This window comes from Brachycentrus maculatus, unplaced genomic scaffold, assembly GCF_059751285.1.
Source record: "Brachycentrus maculatus isolate JH-2025_06_01 unplaced genomic scaffold, ASM5975128v1 h1tg000234l, whole genome shotgun sequence".
Taxonomy (NCBI): Eukaryota; Metazoa; Arthropoda; class Insecta; order Trichoptera; family Brachycentridae; genus Brachycentrus; species Brachycentrus maculatus.
Window position 1 is genome coordinate 254,335 of NW_028280985.1, and position 18,910 is coordinate 273,244.

Consider the following 18,910-nt stretch of genomic DNA (forward strand, 5'->3'; position numbering starts at 1 on the left):
AATATTTTTAAAATGGAGAAAAAATATTCAGGTTTTACCTAAAAAGTTATTTTATACAGTAAAAAGTTCAATTGGTGGCTTGATGTTTATTTTTAATACATTCTATTATATTTTAAACTTTAAAATGATCTCCTGAAAAATTAAGTTTTTTGATTTATGACGTTGTTAAAAGGAGTGAGCGATATATGAACTAGTTTAATTGAATATTTTTTTTGACATTTTTTTAATCATTTAGTCTGACAAGTACATTTGTATAAATGCACTACGTCAATGGGTACTGTAGTCATAAATTGAAACTCAAAATATCCTGTATTTTGTTTTGCAATACTCTCGTATGTTTAAATACTCCCCTCTTAAGAAGCGTTAGAAATGCAGAGGAAAGTACGTAAACTGACGTCAATAATAATCGTTAACGTGGGAACTGCTCAGCTTAGCGATAATATCCTACAAAACCAGTCATATTCTGATATCCATTAAAAATTTGCATCGCCGATTGCTCCACTAGATCCAATTCCCAGATGTACCATAATTAATTACACTCGACCACGCCCCTCAGGAAATAGAGTGACAACTTATAACCAATATTAAAAAAAAAAAATTAAAAAATGTTGTATGTTCCCCGTTTTCGTGGGAAACATCAAAGTTATTTCTCTAATCAAGAATGTCTTTAAGTCTTTAATCTATTGAAATTGTTCACCGATTGTTTCGAAATTTTTACGCGACATTGCATTAAAAACGCTTGTATTTTTATACATATTATACATATCGTAGTCGTACAGGGGAACGTGACCAACCAACAAATCGTAAAATGTTCAGAAGGGCCATTTAAGTCACTTTTTCTTAGCAAGAAAATAAACATCAATGCAGTTATTTTTAACTAGTCAAAATATTATACTTCCAAGTTTAAAATCCTTTGGGATTTTTTCAAGGCAATATTAAGCTAGTAAGATATCAAATAGTCAATGATCACGTTTTTGTAAAAAATGCACTTGGTCCCTTGGTATGACGACGATATCTGTGATAGAAGTTTTAACTTGTGACAGGTGAAATATGCATTTTCGAAACAGTTTCATTTAGCGTTATGGCAGCGCCATCTGTTGAAAGTATCAGAAATATTCGTATTATTAAACACTGCTCACGGCTGACGGCGTGCTTATTGACGACTGCTGTCGCTAACCATTTTCAAAGTTTTCTATGGAATCGTTGTTTTGTTGATTTTTAATATTTTCATTGCTTCACAACCATCGTGAAATTAAATACGTTAGAAATGTGTGATTTCTATTTTTTTCTTTTTGATTTGACCAGAATGAGTCACAGTAAAGCGTGGCCGGATACAGCTAGTTAATAATAAAAATAATATGAAATATATGGATGTCGAATTCAATAAATATTATGTTTTGTCAATCGTGAGCGGAATGGTGAATATTTCACCAGATATAAAATGATCACTTAAACCAGCCAATGTAAATGCTCAGACATGGATGTTTCCTCCATGAGATATCTACAATTTCCTCCAACAAGACGTTGAATAGAGCAGTTGTTCAATCATTGCCAGATATCCAAGAAATGTTGTCCAATGATGTAACAAAGAATGCCAGAGTACCTTCCAGATAAGCCGTTGCTGCTTACATACAGTAGCGTGCGTGATTTAAAATAAACCCTGATGATGACAAGGTATTGTCGAAACCGGTAGGTCAAATTGTATTTATAAAAAAAGTCATTATTGACAACCACACTACTCAAATTCTTGGAAGTTCTGTATATATGAACCAATTTAGAAACCTTGTTCTTGAAAACTAGAACTTCACTAGAGACATCTATTGGTGAGATGTACTTCCAAGAATTTGAGTAGTGTGGTTGTCAATAATGGGTCGAATTGGTGAATGTTACACGTGTGTAAAGTGATCACTTATAAAAAAAGTGGTGAAAACAAAGTTAATCAATTTTATAAAGATAAAGGGATTAGTATTTAGTTCAATTAGTCAGCTAGATCCGATTTCGACCCGACGTTGGCCGGCACACAGACGCCCACAACCCCGACCAGCACAGCAGACACGGAATAGTGCTAAGACAATTTGTTTTTCATAGTGATTACCCTTATAAAAACACTGGACACCACTGCACACATATTATCGGTTGAAGACATTGACATGATAATTTAGTTGTCAGATCGCCACGACTAGAACATGTGTAGGTACAAGTGCTGAATTCATCCATTCAATAACACTGGACAAAAAATGTAGCTTTTTTTTTTGGTTTGGCGGTCTGTCAAATTGGTGCTTTAAGCTTCGAAGATTGGCGCTATCGTCTCCAACTGTCGCGTCAACCATAAATGTCAAAGCTCTTTCGAGAACAACGTGTATTTTACATTGACAGTGATTCGTGTTCAAATTAGGCTTAATTTGGATATTATCAGGTCCCAATACGCATATATTGGCGATAAATTAAACCCACGTATGTATCCTTTTACACTTGAATATGTTTTTTTTTGTGGTGTTTTTGGCTACAGATAAAATTATTCATTGATCCTGTTGCTTATACAGGATGGCGCAAAATGAATCATCCAATTTTGTTTTTGTGTAATGAAATAAAACTCAAATTCAAAGGGTATTTATCATACAAATAATATTATTGATTGATTCGGAACTTTGTGGAATGACATGATTATTTTATTAAAAATTAAACACTTGAATAATCCACTTAATTGAGTTTTATTTTATTTACGACTAGTTTCGAAAACGACAATTGTTTTTATCTTCTGGTACAAATTAAAACTGTACTGTACTGTTTTAATTTGTACCAGAAGATGAAAACAAATGTCGTTTTCGAAACGAGTGGTAAATAAAATGAAACTCCATTAAGCGGATTATTCAAGTGTTTAATTTTTAATAAAATAAATGGAAATAAGCTTTCGAGTAATTCGATTTCAGGAAAACGTGCTTTCAATCCAACACATCAAACAAAACCGACATCCAACAGTTATACAACTACATATTCTTCTTCTTCAAACCCTTATCCGCACCCAATGGTGCATAGAGCACTGCATCATATAAACGCAGTGTTATTTTTATCGTTAACACATGAAGGAAAGGTGATCAGCCCTCCGCTTCAGGTACCAGTCCAGGGTAGTATTGAATAAATATTTGAGTGAAAAAATCACTTTTATTTATTTGACCCCCCTGATCGGTCTTCGTCTGCTTCACTAACCACATTTGCCTCATAAATTTATCCTGTTTTTTTATTCACTTATTCGATTCACACGTCCAAACCAAATTTGAACTATTTTTTTCAAACGTTTTTTTTCTCTGATAATTTGTAGCACATTTTATAAAATGAATATAACTCATACTTTGATTTGCTTTTCTTTTTTGTACTATTATCCGAATATTTTTCTACATATACCCTGTCTTCCTAATAATTAGTATATATCTATCCCTAATCACCTTGAATATCAAGTCAACACCGTGTCGATCCGAGGCAGTGCCCTATGCACCATTATATGCATATAGGTTTTAGAAGAAAAATAATAATGATATTTATATATTATTTTGAGAAATAAAAAGACTTTGTTTTTTGATCCACTCACATGTTATATATAAAAAAAAAACAAAATCTTTTTATTTCTCAAAATAATATATCAATATGATCCACAAAGTTAATGCTTTCAATATTCAAAACAAAATATTTATTTTTCAAAATTTGACGTAGGTACCTACGTATGTTGAAATATATGCGTGACGTCAGCGCCATCCGTCCGAAAATAATGAATAAAACATTTTCAGACAAGCAACACAGCCTTAGCCAATTCAATTAAAAATTCTTTTTACAGGGACAAATTAGGAATGAAATTTCTCTAATCTTATTAGTTTTTATTTAAAACACTGTAATTTAGAAATAATTATTTAAAAATACTCAATAAATAATAATTATAAATGTAATGAAAAAAATATAAATGTAATGTGAGCGGGAAAACAGAACGAGGACGGCCGAAAAAGACTTGGCACGATCAGATCCATCAGAACCTAAAATCTGGTGGTGTCAAAAGTCTGCGTAATCGGAGGGCATGTATGAATAGATGTATGGATGTGAAGGAGGCGAGGAGTGTACGTCGGGACAGAAGAGTGTGGCGTTCTACCCTTTCTGCCTACCCCTGCGGGGAAACGGCGTAATGGTAGTAATAGTAGTAGTAGTATGAAAAAACAACCAGATTTATTAATTAATAAATTATACACGGAAAAAAATTTCTCGAAATATATTATAGTCTTTAAATAAATATTTCAAATATTTTAAAGTGGTCAGTGCAGGAGTAATCGGCTTATATGTATGAATGTGGAAGAGGCAAAGAATATGTGCAAAGACGGATTGATATAGCGTTCTGGGTTATTGTATTATATTTTGGGTTATTATATTATATTCTTTCTTTTCTTCTTTCAAACCCTTATCCGCACCCCAGTGGTGCATAGGACACTGCATCATATAAACTCAGCGTTATCTTGATCGTTAACACAAAGGGGCATATTTTTAACTTAATATTTACCCGCTACAGGGCAGAAAGTGTTATTTTTGCGTTTTGAAGAAAGGGTATTCTTTATTTATTTTTTTAATGTACTAAATATTTTTTAAATGCAAAAAAAAAACTTTCAGGTTTTACCTAAAAAGATCTGTTGCACAGTAGAAAGTTCAATGAGTGGCTTGATATTTGTTTTTAATAGATTTTATTATATTCTTAAACTTTAAAAACGATATCCTAAAAAATCCGGTTTTTTTTATATATGACGTTGTTGAAAGGAGTGAGCGATATATTTTTTTTTTTAAAAGTAGGTGTACAAAAATTTTACATTCCAAAATCCGATCCTGTGCCGGAATCAAATCATTCATGTAGTGTTTCGACGATGCCTACTGTGACCCACTGATTGAATCGAAATGACTTTGATTTCGAAGTAGATTATTTCTTATCAATCAATCCGATTACATCTGTCCGAGATCAATCGACAAAACTTTAAAATATTTATATCATCAATATTTTTCAATACTTGAAGCATCAACGTTATCTGACGTTATAGCGAAATGTTGGTTATGTTAGATAGACTTTTGACACGACCAGATTTTAGGTTCTTATTAATTTGGTCGTGACTTTAGTAGTAAGCGTATTAGCTTCTATGCTAGAGGTAACGGTTCGATTCCCAGTTGGGTCAAAATAAATATAAGTGATTATCATTCTCATAGTCATTTAATAGCACCCTGGGCTGGTACCTGAAGCGGAGGGCTGATCACCTTTCCTTCGTGTTTAATGATCAAGATAATATTGTGTTTATATGATGCAGTGTCCTATGCACCATCGGGTTGGTTCATGATGGACTGGTACAAGAAGTGCAGGATTTTCCTAATTGTTGCATTTATTATTCACCTTATTATGTACTATATTAAGGCTTATAGATCAATTAGTGGATTTTTGTTTCTTCAAGCTAAAAACGCTTTTTAATTTATTCTATGTTGAGAACAGGAGGGATAATCTAGTATGGGCCAATCAGGAACTTCTTAGCATTTGCTCATTGCTGGGTGGAAACCATGTAAAACTCCTCGGGAGAAGGCGGACTGTTGACTGTCGTCAACAGGCCTTCCGTTCCACTAGAAGAGGGTTCGGCATTTTGTGTCCTAGCTTGGTTTATGCTACCAATGTCCTTCACTTTTGCTTACTTTTCACCTTTTATTGAAATCTGTCTCACCGCATGCCCAGATCTGATAAAGTAGCATCTAGGCTTCCTGACAGATCTGCTCTTGCTAAGCATTTTTTTTAACTAAGTTGCGAAATTTATTGAAATGTGAAACAAAATATAATTGTTTCCTGATATTACTGTGAATTTACATTTAAAAGCTTTCAATATAAGTACCTGTCACTGCCAATCTAAATAAATACAAGATTGTAAGTCCATCACCAAATTTTCTAGAAGTACCCCAGTGTAGGCAGTGAAAGGGATTAGTGTTTAGTTCAATTAGTCCGCTAGATCCGATTCCGACTCTATGTTGGCCGGTACACAGACGCCCACAACCCCTACCAGCACAGCAGACAGACGCGGAACAGTCCAAAGACATTTACAGAGAATGGTCAGTCATCGCATTTCCACTCAACCATTATTCATCGACACTATTTCGGATCCCTTTCACAAGTACTATTCACCTGTTTGTGATATCGAGTTGGAGCTGATGGTCTGTTTTGTGTCCCCAGGAGCGGCTGACGGGGCACGGCGGCATCGCGGCGGTGAGCGCGTACCCCGCCGCGCACGCGCACGGCGCGCGCGGCGGGGGGGCGCAGCCCTCGCACCACCAGCCGCCCCCGGCGCCCGCCACCGACTTCCAGCCGCCTTACTTCCCGCCGCCCTTCCACCACGCCCCAGCGCAGAGCCCCCCGCAGGTAACCCGACACCTACAATCATCTCTACATTCCAAAGGTCTCTGCCTCATGCCTTGCTGGCAGCAGAGATGTGAGGAGTTCTCCCACAAAGAGTCAACCAACCACCCAGTCATCTCAGTATTCCACAGGTCTCTGTGACATGCCTTGATAGCAGCAGCAGAGATGTGTGTCTATCGAAGAGTTCTCCCACAAAATGTCAAGCAACCACCTGATCATGCCTTGATGACAGCAGGGATTTGTATATATATCTGGAAGTTTCCCCATAAAATGTCAACCAACCACCTGGTCATCTCTGTATTTCACAAGTCACCCCATCAGTGTCATGCCTTTATGACAGCAGATATTTATTTACAACATTTTGAGTTTGTCATAATTCTTGTTAACAAATCTAGGTTTCTACACTTATTTTTAGGAAGCTATTTTTTATAAATTTCTTTAATTTTTTACAATATTCAAGCGTCTCCCAGTGTGTAAAACAATCGTTTATGTTCTTGCAAATATCTAAATAAAAGCTCACCCAAATCAATCAAAGATTGCTTAGCTCAAACATAAAGCATCATGAGATTTATGATATACTCATATGTAGGAGTATGAAAAATTGTATGAGTCCAAAAAATTGAGAGGTGTGGTTGTCAATCATGGTTGGTCAAGTGGTGGATATTATACATTATAAGCCCTGTAAATACCAAGACTTCCATTTTCCTCTTCACCTTTATTTAGATGCCAAAATCTAAATGTGTTTTATACCAACAATTCACATTGGAGAAGAGTTCTTGAGAACTTGATAAGCTAACCTCATAATTGCCTTCCTCAGCAGAACCATGGCCCCCTGGAGTACCTGTCGGCGGACCCCTACGGGCAGGCGCTCGGCCCCCTGCACCACGCCGGCTCCCTGCAGCACCACTACTCGCAGCTGGCCTCGCTGCGCCCCTCGCAGGACCAGCTCCTGCACAGGGGGCATAGGGACGCCGAGCTCCAGAACCACGTGGTGAGTCCTCCGAATCTCTACAAGACAACATATAACTTAATAACATATAACTTAATAATATATAATTAAAAAACCGAACTGAGTTATAACAGCGTTAAAAAAACCATATTAATTTATTTTTTTTTTATTATTTTCTAGCTATATAATTTCTGAATAAATTAAAATAAAATAAAAATTATTTTAAGTACGTACTCGTAATACAAAGCATAACATAAGAATTTTAGAATTAGAAGCTAAAAAACGCAATTCTCAATTAAATTTTTGCACTGATAATAATGATCGAATCAAAAAACCGAACTGAGTTAGAACGTCATTGAAAAAACCGTTATTAATTTAGTTTTTTTTATTATTTTGTAGCTGTACAATTCCTGAATAAATTAAAATAAAATAAAAATTATTTTAAGTACCTACTCGTAATACAAAGCAAAACATAAGAATTTTAGAATTAGAAGCTGAAATACGCAATTCTCAGCTAAATTTTTACACTGATAATAATGATCGAATCAAAAAACCGCAATGAGTTATAACGTCATTAAAAAAACGACATTAATTTAGTTTTTCATTATTTTAAGTACATGCTCGTAATACAAAGCAAAACATAAGAATTTTTATTTAAATTTGACTTAGTAAATACCACTATTTCTTGAAATCCATTCTGACACGTGTTACAAACACCGTTTTGCATATACGCTGTTTGAAAATGATGCGGAATCCATCGAAACACGTGTCACAGTGGATTTTAAGAAATACTGATATTTACCAAGTAATACTTTGATTAAAAATTGAAAGATAGTACTACGAAGTGACCGCCGAATCAATTAATAAAATTATAAGTAATATAATAATTTTTTTTTTGTTGTTGCTCTACATATTTAAAAATATATATTAAAATTCCTTTGGATTCGTTATGAAATCATCTTCCGGGTACATTCCAGAAACTAGGGATCTGAATTTCGTAAAATGCGGACGGAAAGTATTCAAATATTAAATACTTGATAATTACAAGATCATATTATAGTATAATATACCTCAATATTCCCATCCAGACCATGGTAATATACCGCACCAGCCGCCACTGAACTTTCTTGATAAATAGTTCACATTGTTAGAGCTACTTACGAATTTTCCCTTATAATCGAATTTTGTACTCTATATGTGTATGTGTACGTATGGTTAAAAAGCAGTGGCGGGCTGATGCTTATTTCTTTATTTATTTACGAGATTTCTGCCTTTTACAAAAAATAACATAGAAATTAGAAATTAAGATAGATTGCATAGAAAATAATAATATATGATATAAAATTAAAATAACAAAAATGCAAAACGAAAAGACAAGTATAAGTAATAAAACAAATGCAAAACTTGGTGAAAAAAAGGGTTAAAAAATTGGTACAAATTAGGGAAGCTAATAATCGAAATAAAATTCATACCAAGAGATCGAAAAAGTGCTTTGTAAATTTTGACTTAATGATGTTTATCGATGAACTAAAAATATCAACCAATGACCCGTAATTATTGTCATATCTTAGAATTCTCGGAATAGAAGAGAACATGTCGCTCACTCCTTTGCATTGACTCCAATTTTTACGGATCATGGAGCATTTGGAGAATACCTCTTCCGTTTTCAAATTAGACAAAACTCTACTTGTGAACGTGATGAGACGTCATCCCATTTTTGAATAGGAAAGATTAAAATTATTATAGAAAGTAAAATGTGTAAAAGAAGGTATGCATGCAGTTGACAAATCGCTCACTCCTTTCAAGAACGTCATAAATCAAAATACTTGATTTTTCAGGAGAACGTTTTTATAGTTTAAAAATATAACACAATGTATTAAAAATAAATATCAAGCCACTTATTGAAGTTTTTACTATGCAACAGATCTTTTTAGGTAAAACCTGAAGGTTTTTTTTCCATTTGAAAAATATTTAGTATATTTAAAAAAATAATTAAACAATACCTTTTCTTCAAAATGCAAAAACAACACTTTCTGACCTGTAGCGGGTAAATATTAAGTTAAAAATATGCCTCTTTTTCTGGGATATAGTACATTTTTTGGGCATTCCGAAAATATGCACAACTGAAAATTGTCATTTTTTGATTTATGACGTTCTTGAAAGGAGTGAGCGAAATATTGATGAAGCAATAAAGATCTATCAGATTTCGCCATCTTTGTATAGTTTTCAAAACAAATTGATCAATTAAATGCAGTCTAGGTAATCAGGTCCAGGGTAATATGAAATAAATATTACAGTGAATAAACACTTATTTATTTGACCCTCTGGGAATTGAACCATAGACCTCCAGCACGGAATCCGCTAACCACTGCACTATGAAGGTGGATTGTAGTGTCTGTATCCATGCTGCTAGATTTATCGAGATTCGCCTAAATCTTACTCAACCCTCAAATAACATCCCCTTAAGTTCACCCCTATGAAATAATCTCAGATTCTACGCATTACATTACATACCCCTTCTCATCATAACATCTTAGACATTTCGTGTTTCGAATTCAGCGGTGAATTTTCAATTCATATTAGTTTTCAGCCTAATATGATTTTGAAAAATATCAAACCTTAACTTATTTGACAGTCGGAACTGAGAGATGAATATTTTTAATAATTCATATGAAATACCAATTAAAAAATAAATTGTTTCTTTTCAAAGATCGTACAATCTTTCAATGAGAGAAATATATTTTTTTAAGAAAATAGAAAGCACTATTTTTTAAAACTACATATGTTTGTAATGTATATGTTAATTATTTTTGAATAAACTGAAATTAAATTGAGATTTAAATTGAAATGTTCTCATCAATGAAAATATAAACGCAGTTTTTATATTGTATTTAAATTATATAATAATAAGACATGGGTTTGAATATAGATTAATCTTTATTTGATATCTCAACATAAATGAAAAAGAATATGGAGGTCTGGGTATTTACAAGGCTTACAATCTGTCATAGGCTAGTTAAGATATCGTTTTACACACGTTTAACATCCACCATTCTACCCATGATTGACAACCACACTACTCATAATTTTGGAACTCATATATATACGATCAATCTCATGACACAGTACATATGAGTTCACAACAGCCATCTTTGTTGGATTGAGAAAGCTTTTATTTAGCGGAGACCCTTCTGTTTGTGTGTATTAATTGATCATTTAATAACGACAGGTCATAAGTCCTGTAACTACTCAAATTTTCATATTCTTCTTGATCTATGTTGAAATTTCAACAACAAAAAAATTAAAAAGTGGAGATAACTCAGATTTGTGAAGTAATTGGACATACTCAAAATGTTGTGAATAAATTTGTCAGTTTCACTGACTATACTATAACTAACTTACTATTGATGAATGAAATGTCAATACAGTGTAGGTCGTATTTTCATAATGTTATACATATTTCATGTTTTGAAAATACGCCTTAAAAAAAGGGGCAATTATTGAAAATTCCATAACCGACTCGGAACTAACATATCCTCGATATAATTTCACAAAATCCATTAGGAGATGAGGCTAATCTCGCAAAAAAAAACTTACACAAGAACCGTTTCACCCCAAATGAAGCGATGAAATTCGCCCCCGCCTCCTCCATTCGCGGAATTCCCGATCTCCCCTCTCGCAAAGGCGGAGGAAGAACGGGAGGAATGGGAGGAATTCGGGGTCAAACATGCCCCGGGGCGAAATTCACTCGGTCCCCCTAACTTCGCCAGTTAAACTCGCGTTTATAGACAAACTGAACGTCACAGCGTTGGAAATGTTAGGATATTTCAACGGTTTACGGTTTAACTTGCCAGTTGTTAAATTTACTCGCGTTTTTAATCTTTCGAGAATGCTACAAGCAAGATCTTAAATTAACCTAATATATCCGTAATTATTAAATTACTTACCATCATATGGTGTTTGTTATATGTTATTATTCCATATAAGATGTTACAATGTATGGTTTGGTAGTAATTTTATTTATATTTTAAATATTTAAATCAAACACTGAGTACAGTGGAACCTCTCATAACGAGCATAATTCGTTCCAGAATTTTACTCGTTAAGCGAAAGATTTTTTTTTTGTTTTGACAGGCGCGGAAGTCCCTGCTTACAATTTAATGTCGTGAAAAAGGGACTTGACCTTTCTCTGTAGGTAACTCGTTACGCGAAATGTCACTCGTTAAGGGAGCAAGTTTTTCACATTTTTTGCTCGTTATTCGAATCGTTCCTTATGACAGTTTCCACTGTATACCAAGTTGTATTTTTTTTACTAAAAATACACAAAATTAAATTTTTTTTACAATTGTTACGGCATTATGAAAACTACTGCAAATATTATTTTTTATGTGTTTTTAACAATATAATACATTTAAGTAGACTCTTAAAATCAGTGGTTGATTTTTAAATTTGAAATATAAAATTGAAATGGAGTTCTACAAATTAAACGCCAAATCAATTAATAATTTTATTCATTTATTGAATTAATACTTTGCATAATTCCAAATTGTTGTATTATTATAATAGTACAAATCAAACAAAGATTTATGGTTCTACTGAATTTATTTATTACACAGATGAGTGTGGCGTTACATGCTCCCTACCTATCCCTGCAGTAAAACAGCGTGATGGTAGAAGTAGTAGTATAATCAGAACCTAAAATTAAACCATGTCAAAACTCTACGTAACCGGAGAACGCATGTATGACTATATATGGATGTGAAGAAAGCTACGAGTGTATCCCAGGAAAGACGAGTTTGGTGTTCCATCCCCTCTTCCTACCCCTGCTGTGAAATGCGTGGTGGTAGTATCAGTAGTAGTTTAAACTGTCAAAATATGTTTTTTTCCTTTTTTAATTCGTTTTTTAATTATTCAACATAATACAAATACAAATACAAAAAAAATATACATAAAATATAAATATAACAAAAGATCTTACAAAGACATGGCCTGTGTGTGTATACAACATAATTCATGTTATAGTAAAAGGCACTGGCAAGAATACAATAGATATTATAAGAAGTAGATAATAAAAAAATAATAAAACCCTTATCCGCACCCCAATGGTGCATAGGGCACTGAGTCATATAAACGCAGTGTTATCTTGATCGTTTACACATGAAGAAAAGGTGATCAGCCCTCCGCTTTAGGTACCAGTCCATGGTAATATTGAATTAATATTACAGTGAAAAAATCACTTATATTTATTTTACCCCCCTTGGGAATCGAGCCCGGGACCTCCAGAACGGTAGCCGAGCGTGCTGACCATTACACTACGGAGACGGACAAGAAGTAGAACTAGAATAAAAGTGTTAATTTAAAATACAAAACACTTGACTAACAGAAAACAAAATTATAAAAAAAACTACAAAATTAAATTAAATTTTTCATCAAAATTTAGATTTTCATCAAAATGTGTCTGTCATTTCTGGGTTATCCACAACCCTGATGAACCCAGATCAGGGTTGCGTTCCTGATCTGGGTTCATCAGGGTTGCTCTCCTCTCTGCCTGCCCAGGCAGTGAAATGACTTGGTGCTAGTATCACTACTAACCACCCTACCTTCGGGTTATTTTCAGGGATATTTGTTTATAAACAAGCAAGAAAATCACAACGCTTGTTTTCACTAAATATTGTCAGTGTATCCAGTACGCGTTAAATGTTTTTGGAACAGACATCTTTTCTCGTGCGCGTAGGTCATACGGGTTACCGCGGAATGGTGAAGAAAAACCGCGCGTATCACGTGCGTTCGTTTGCAGATAATACAATACTAGTATAATTCATTCAAACCCTTATCCGCACCCCAATGGTGCATAGGGCACTGCATCATATAAGCCCAGTGTTATCTTGATCGTTAACACGCGAAGGAAAGGTGATCAGCCCTCCGCTTCAGGTCCAGTCTAGGGTAATATGGAATAAATATTGGAGTTGAAAAAAATACATATATTTATTTGACCTCCCTGGGAATCGAATCCGGCACCTCCAGAACGGTATAGTAGTATAATAATAATAATAATAAACTAACTAACTAACCATCACGCCGCTCCCCGCAGGTGTGGGCAGAGAATCGAACGCCACATCACTCTGTCTTTGCGAAAATGGTTTGCATCTTCTACATTCATGCATCTCCTCATACATGCCCGACGATTATTACGACAAAATTATTAATCAAAATTATCAAAATGTCCCTCTGTCATTTCTGGTCTGTCCACAACGACCCTTGATATGTATCTACTCACACATTTTTTTTCCCAACAGCTTCACAACTCCGGCTTCTCGTATGGTGGTGATAGGGGTCGTGACTTCGGTGGTGGCGGCGGGGGCGGAGGCGCGGGGGGTGGCGGGGGGGGCAGGTCCCTCCACCACGAGCACCACGACCCCCTGTCCCTGCACCAGGCCCTCCAGGCCGCCGTGGACGACGGACAGGTACTGTCATCACTTCAAAACAAACTAAAAATTATTATTTTTTACATCTCATCAAAGATGAAGAAGAATATGGAAGTCTGGGCATTTACGGGGCTGACGACCGTCATAGGCTGGTTTAAGTGATTACTTTACACACGTGTAACATTCAGCAATTCTACCCATTGACGACCTACATTCAGCAATTCTACATTTATTTATGTATATTTTAATACGTGATGCGTTTCGTCTTCATAGGACATTATCAAACACTGACTAAAATTATTTACAAATTGTCCTTATTGTTAGTAAATAAGGACATTGTGTAAATAATTTTAGTCAGTGTTTGATAATGTCCTAAGAAGACGAAACGCGTCACGTATTAAAATATTTATATTAATATGGATATACTACCCATATATTATCAATATGGATATATTACCCATCAATTCAATAACCTTCCTACAAATATAAAAAAATGAAGATATTAATGCAAAAAAATAATTAAATGAATTTTATGCTCAAGTATGCTCTGTATGCTCAAGACATGCTGGAAACTTTTTATACTTACAACTGTATTTTATTTATATTTTGTGACTTGGAATTTAAACGTAATCTGATTCCGTTCTCCCCTTTAATCTAAAATATCTTCAAGACGCTAGAAATTTTATCATTTTTAAGAGTTCACAAATAAACTACCCTTCACTATACGAGTATATCCAATGGATGCGATAGGAATTCAATATTCCAGCTAAGATGGCCAGCGATACAATAAAGAATTATGCTTCTAATTTTATTAAATTCCTCCCAGTGTACCCAACGTCCCTTTTATTCCCTTTCTCGATATCGCGGAATGAAAAGTGAAAATCTATATTTTTATACAACATGCCCCGATTATCTCGATTCACGAGAAAGTTTATTAGTAGGTACCTCGTCGTTTTTCGATTCACATATTTATTTTTTTCTATGGAAATTTTGAATTTTGAATTCTTTTCAGCGAATGTTAAACTGTGGCAAGTTCCGTTTATTCATATTAAATAGTATTTCAAATTTCAGAATACCGGTTTGGACGACAACACGGGATTCATGTCGGATTTACCCCTACTTAAAAGTAAGTAATTTTTTTACCTTTGAATATAATGTATGTCGGGTTGTGGTGTCATGTAGTGTCATGGACTCTTAAGTCAAAGTTTTTCGGTTTAAACCCAATTTACCACAATTTGATACCTATTTCTAATAATGAGCCGCTTAGGCTCACAGAAATAGTATGAAATTGAAGTATTTTTGTAAATAATAAAAACACAATTATTCATCTTTTTTTTTTTAAATATATTTAAATAAAAAAGAATACTTTTTATTAGAATAAAGGAATGCATATATTTGTTACATTGTTTATGTCTATCAAAAATGTATTGATATCTTAAAATATATTTATTAAATAGCTTATTTATGGTTTATAAAAAATAACAAGTACTTATATACATACCTGTTTTCTACATATGCAATTGCTAATTTATTATATAAAATATAAGCAGTTCCACCGAGAAACATCAGTAAAAACTCTTAAATTATTTATGGTGGATGGAGTCTGTGTATTTACGGAGTTGTCGTCGGCTGATTTAAGTGATCAATTTTATATTTTGATATAAACGAATTTCTAGATTTTCATATTCCAATTTCAAACAACAACTTCTTCTGTTCTTCTTCTATCAAGATATCACTTGAATATTGATAGAAATAGCTTCCATGTGAATTTAAATCCAACATTTCTAATCAAATATTTGAACGCAATAAAAATTATGGTGAATATCTGTCTATTTTAGAATTTAAGCTTACCTAAACCTTTATACAACTTTTGTTCCTCCCATCAATTATCCATAAAGTCTATGAATGACGATAATAAGTAAAGAAGAGCTAATCATAGATAGATTATGGGTCTGAAATATACCTGAAATAGATCGCGTCATTCGGCCATGTCTCACTTCATTTCATGTGTAATAGGTTATCTAATATCCCGCCTTAAGGCCTAGTATTCGTTAAATAGCAACTTAATTTTCATAAAACCCGGGTAACATTTGACGTAATTAATTTTTCTTTTCTTAATACATCGTTTTTGTACTGAAAAAATAGTTTTTATTCAAAATAAATACATACATAGTTTTGAAAAGAAAAGAAAAGAGTTTGGAAATTAGGAGCTATTATAAAAATTCAATGAATATTCTAAAAAAATCAAAATGTAGTCTTTAAAAAAATGGGCCTGACCCGACGACCGGCTTTATGCGTTGCCGGAAGCTAGCTAAGTTTTATTATTGCGAGTTTGGCCTTAAAATAATATGAGTACGTAATATAATACATACCCGAAGCACTTGGTTACATATTAATGCATTTTTAATCAAAATTTCAATTATTAAACTTTCTAATTTTCTAAAGTTTAGCAATTTTTCTACAGTGAAAAAAAAAATTTGCAGCGTATTTTAATTATCGAGTACCATTATTTGCTTTGGTGTGTTTTTAAACTGAGATTAAAATATAAATCACTCTTTTCATAGACATTCTATTGATAGACCTGCATTTTAATTTAAAATCTAACCCTAGCAGATCTCTGACGTCATCAAATTCAAACTTTCGAAACAGATTGACAGTTCGTTCTAGAATAATATTCAATTTGATCTTATTATTTCTACAACAATAAAATACGCCATCTTTATGTTGGTTCATTGAACTAACTATTCAAATTATAAATATGTCCATTCTAGAACACCATTACGGTGCTGTTTGAATTTGAAATTGGAATATTATTAGTGTTGCCAGGTGTTCGCGCGATCACAAATTAGGTACTTAACCCGTTCGCGCCCAGTTAATTAGTTCTGAACGATTGAGACGTTGGAATTAATTTTAACTAGCGTTTCGAAATAAATTTAAAAGAAGTTGTTTATTTTTTATACAAACAATACCAATTTTTTGAACACATATGTTTGAAGTGAATCTTCTTAGTAGGCAATTCGATAATCGATAATTGGACGATAATTGAAAGATAAATTTCAAGGACGCGTCACGTTTATTATACTCAAAAAATTACAAATATGTATTAAAACATTATTTTGAAAATAAGATCAAGTGAAATTTTAAATATATATCGAATGACGAACGTATCTCATATTTTAGTCGTCACCAACCAATAATATCAGCATCAATGACAGTGACAGTGTAAATATCAAATAAATAAAGTATTTTGTGTGCAAATTTCGTATTGTATTTCTTTTGAGATGCTCTCTCTCTTTCTCTCTCTGTTTTTATTACTAAATCTGTCTTATTCTTTATTTTGTAAGAGGTTTCACTTCTATCACATATAGGGCGCTTGTCCACTACCCGGAATCACACGGAATTTTACCGACCGGTATTGGATTGGCTTGTGTTTTTATCCATATCTCTTCAGATCAGTGCGTGAACACGTTGCGCGTAAATTCGATCACGCTAAACTGTCGTAGTCGTTTTCATTTTTCAAAACCGGACTCCCGGACGGTGAAATCCCGTGTAGTTGTTGTTCTTCTTCTTCTTATTTTACTTCTTATGATTTTTCTTCTTCTTCTTTTTTGTGTTTTTAAGAGGGATTAGCCTCCTGCGATGTCGATTTCCAGCTGTCAATCTATCTCTTTGGTTACCTATACATAACTATATTTTTGTTTTCACATTTTGATTTTAATTTACCTGAGGTTAAGGTGACCAATCTTGGGTAACTGTTCATAAAAATTAGAATAAAATAAATATTTGATATTTCCATAGCAATAACGTGAAATAACTGTATAATGTTAGAAGAAATATCGCAACTAGTATACAAAATTGCATAAATAATAAAATAAACATAAAAAACCGGTTTATTATGCATTTTACTCGTACGTAAATTTTTTTTAATACGACCCCATTATGTCATAGAAAACTTAGATTAATTCCCGTTTAAAATACTTAAATTATTGCTTCAATCATTTATCATTAGTGAATATAAAATAATTACTGGAAACATGTCCATAATTTATTTCATAGAAATATTAAAATAGCCGTTTATAAATGAAAGAAATATCAGAAATACTGAGAAAAACTATGATCTATATTGTAAGATTTATAGATAAGTATATGTGTGTATTTAATGGTGATGTGAGAAAAAAATGCAAGGCTGAGATAATTGTTATCGATAAAATTAATCAATGTGTATTGAGATGGTTTGGGCATGTGAATCGAATGATTGAAGTCAAAAAAATTATTAGGCGAATACGGTTTGTAATAGAAGCAAAGGAAGACCGAGGAAATCTTGGCGTACCTACGCAAGTATTTCAAAAACTTGAATGTGGTCAGCTCAGGAGTCGATATAATTGGCGTGTATGTTTAAAAAGATGTTTCTAATTTTTAATTTCAAAAGAAAAATATTTGTGTTTTTTTTTATTATTTACAATAAAACGTCAACTTCATACTATTTCTGTGAGCCTAAGAAACTCATTATTAGAAAAAGGTATCCAACTGTGGTAGAGTGGATTGGAACCGAGAAATTGTGACTCAAGAGTCTGCGACACTAACCACGGGACCACAACCCGACAGTATGAATGTGAAATAGGTGAAGATTGTGTGCAAAGTCAGTTTGGTGTGGCGTTCTATTCTCTCTGGCTACCCCTTGCGGAGAAGCGCCATGATAGTAAGTTGGTTAGTTAGTTTTATGTGTATTTAAAAATATTTTTATATTTTATCTTTAAAAAAAGAGAAAATGTTTTTTACTCTAAGGTAGCCAATGTCCTCTTCCTGAAAATGCGTTTATTTAAATTTAATTCAATTCTCTGACAATTGTCCCCTAATATATAATCTGTAATCGGAAACCGCTATTTAGGGGCATTTTTCTATTGTCGCATGAACACATTGAGGTCTTTTTGTATACATAATATTTTTCAATTCTTTGCTCGGAAATTCGACACCACCATTTTTTCATTGAGAATTTGGTAGGTTTCTAATTGCGATTTAATAACACCTCTCGCAGCTTGGATGGCCATAAAAATGCGTCAGCTGTATCACGTTTGAAAAATACAAAAAATAAACATTTTTCTTTTTTAAAAAACGTTTATTTCTTCG

The 18,910-nt window shown here is 33.4% G+C and overlaps 1 protein-coding gene across 3 annotated transcripts in view; it reads left to right on the forward strand.

Annotated features, from left to right (window-relative positions):
• Positions 1-18,910, forward strand: part of LOC148306624 (transcription factor AP-2-epsilon-like) — a 171,536-nt gene that overhangs the window by 125,526 nt on the left and 27,100 nt on the right. For all 3 annotated transcript variants that reach the window (XM_088264591.1, XM_088264592.1, XM_088264590.1), the window contains 4 exons: positions 6,227-6,412; positions 7,227-7,400; positions 13,655-13,822; positions 14,840-14,909. In XM_088264591.1, coding sequence (XP_088120717.1) covers positions 6,227-6,412; positions 7,227-7,400; positions 13,655-13,822; positions 14,840-14,909 — 598 coding nt within the window. The remainder of the gene's footprint in view (positions 1-6,226; positions 6,413-7,226; positions 7,401-13,654; positions 13,823-14,839; positions 14,910-18,910) is intronic.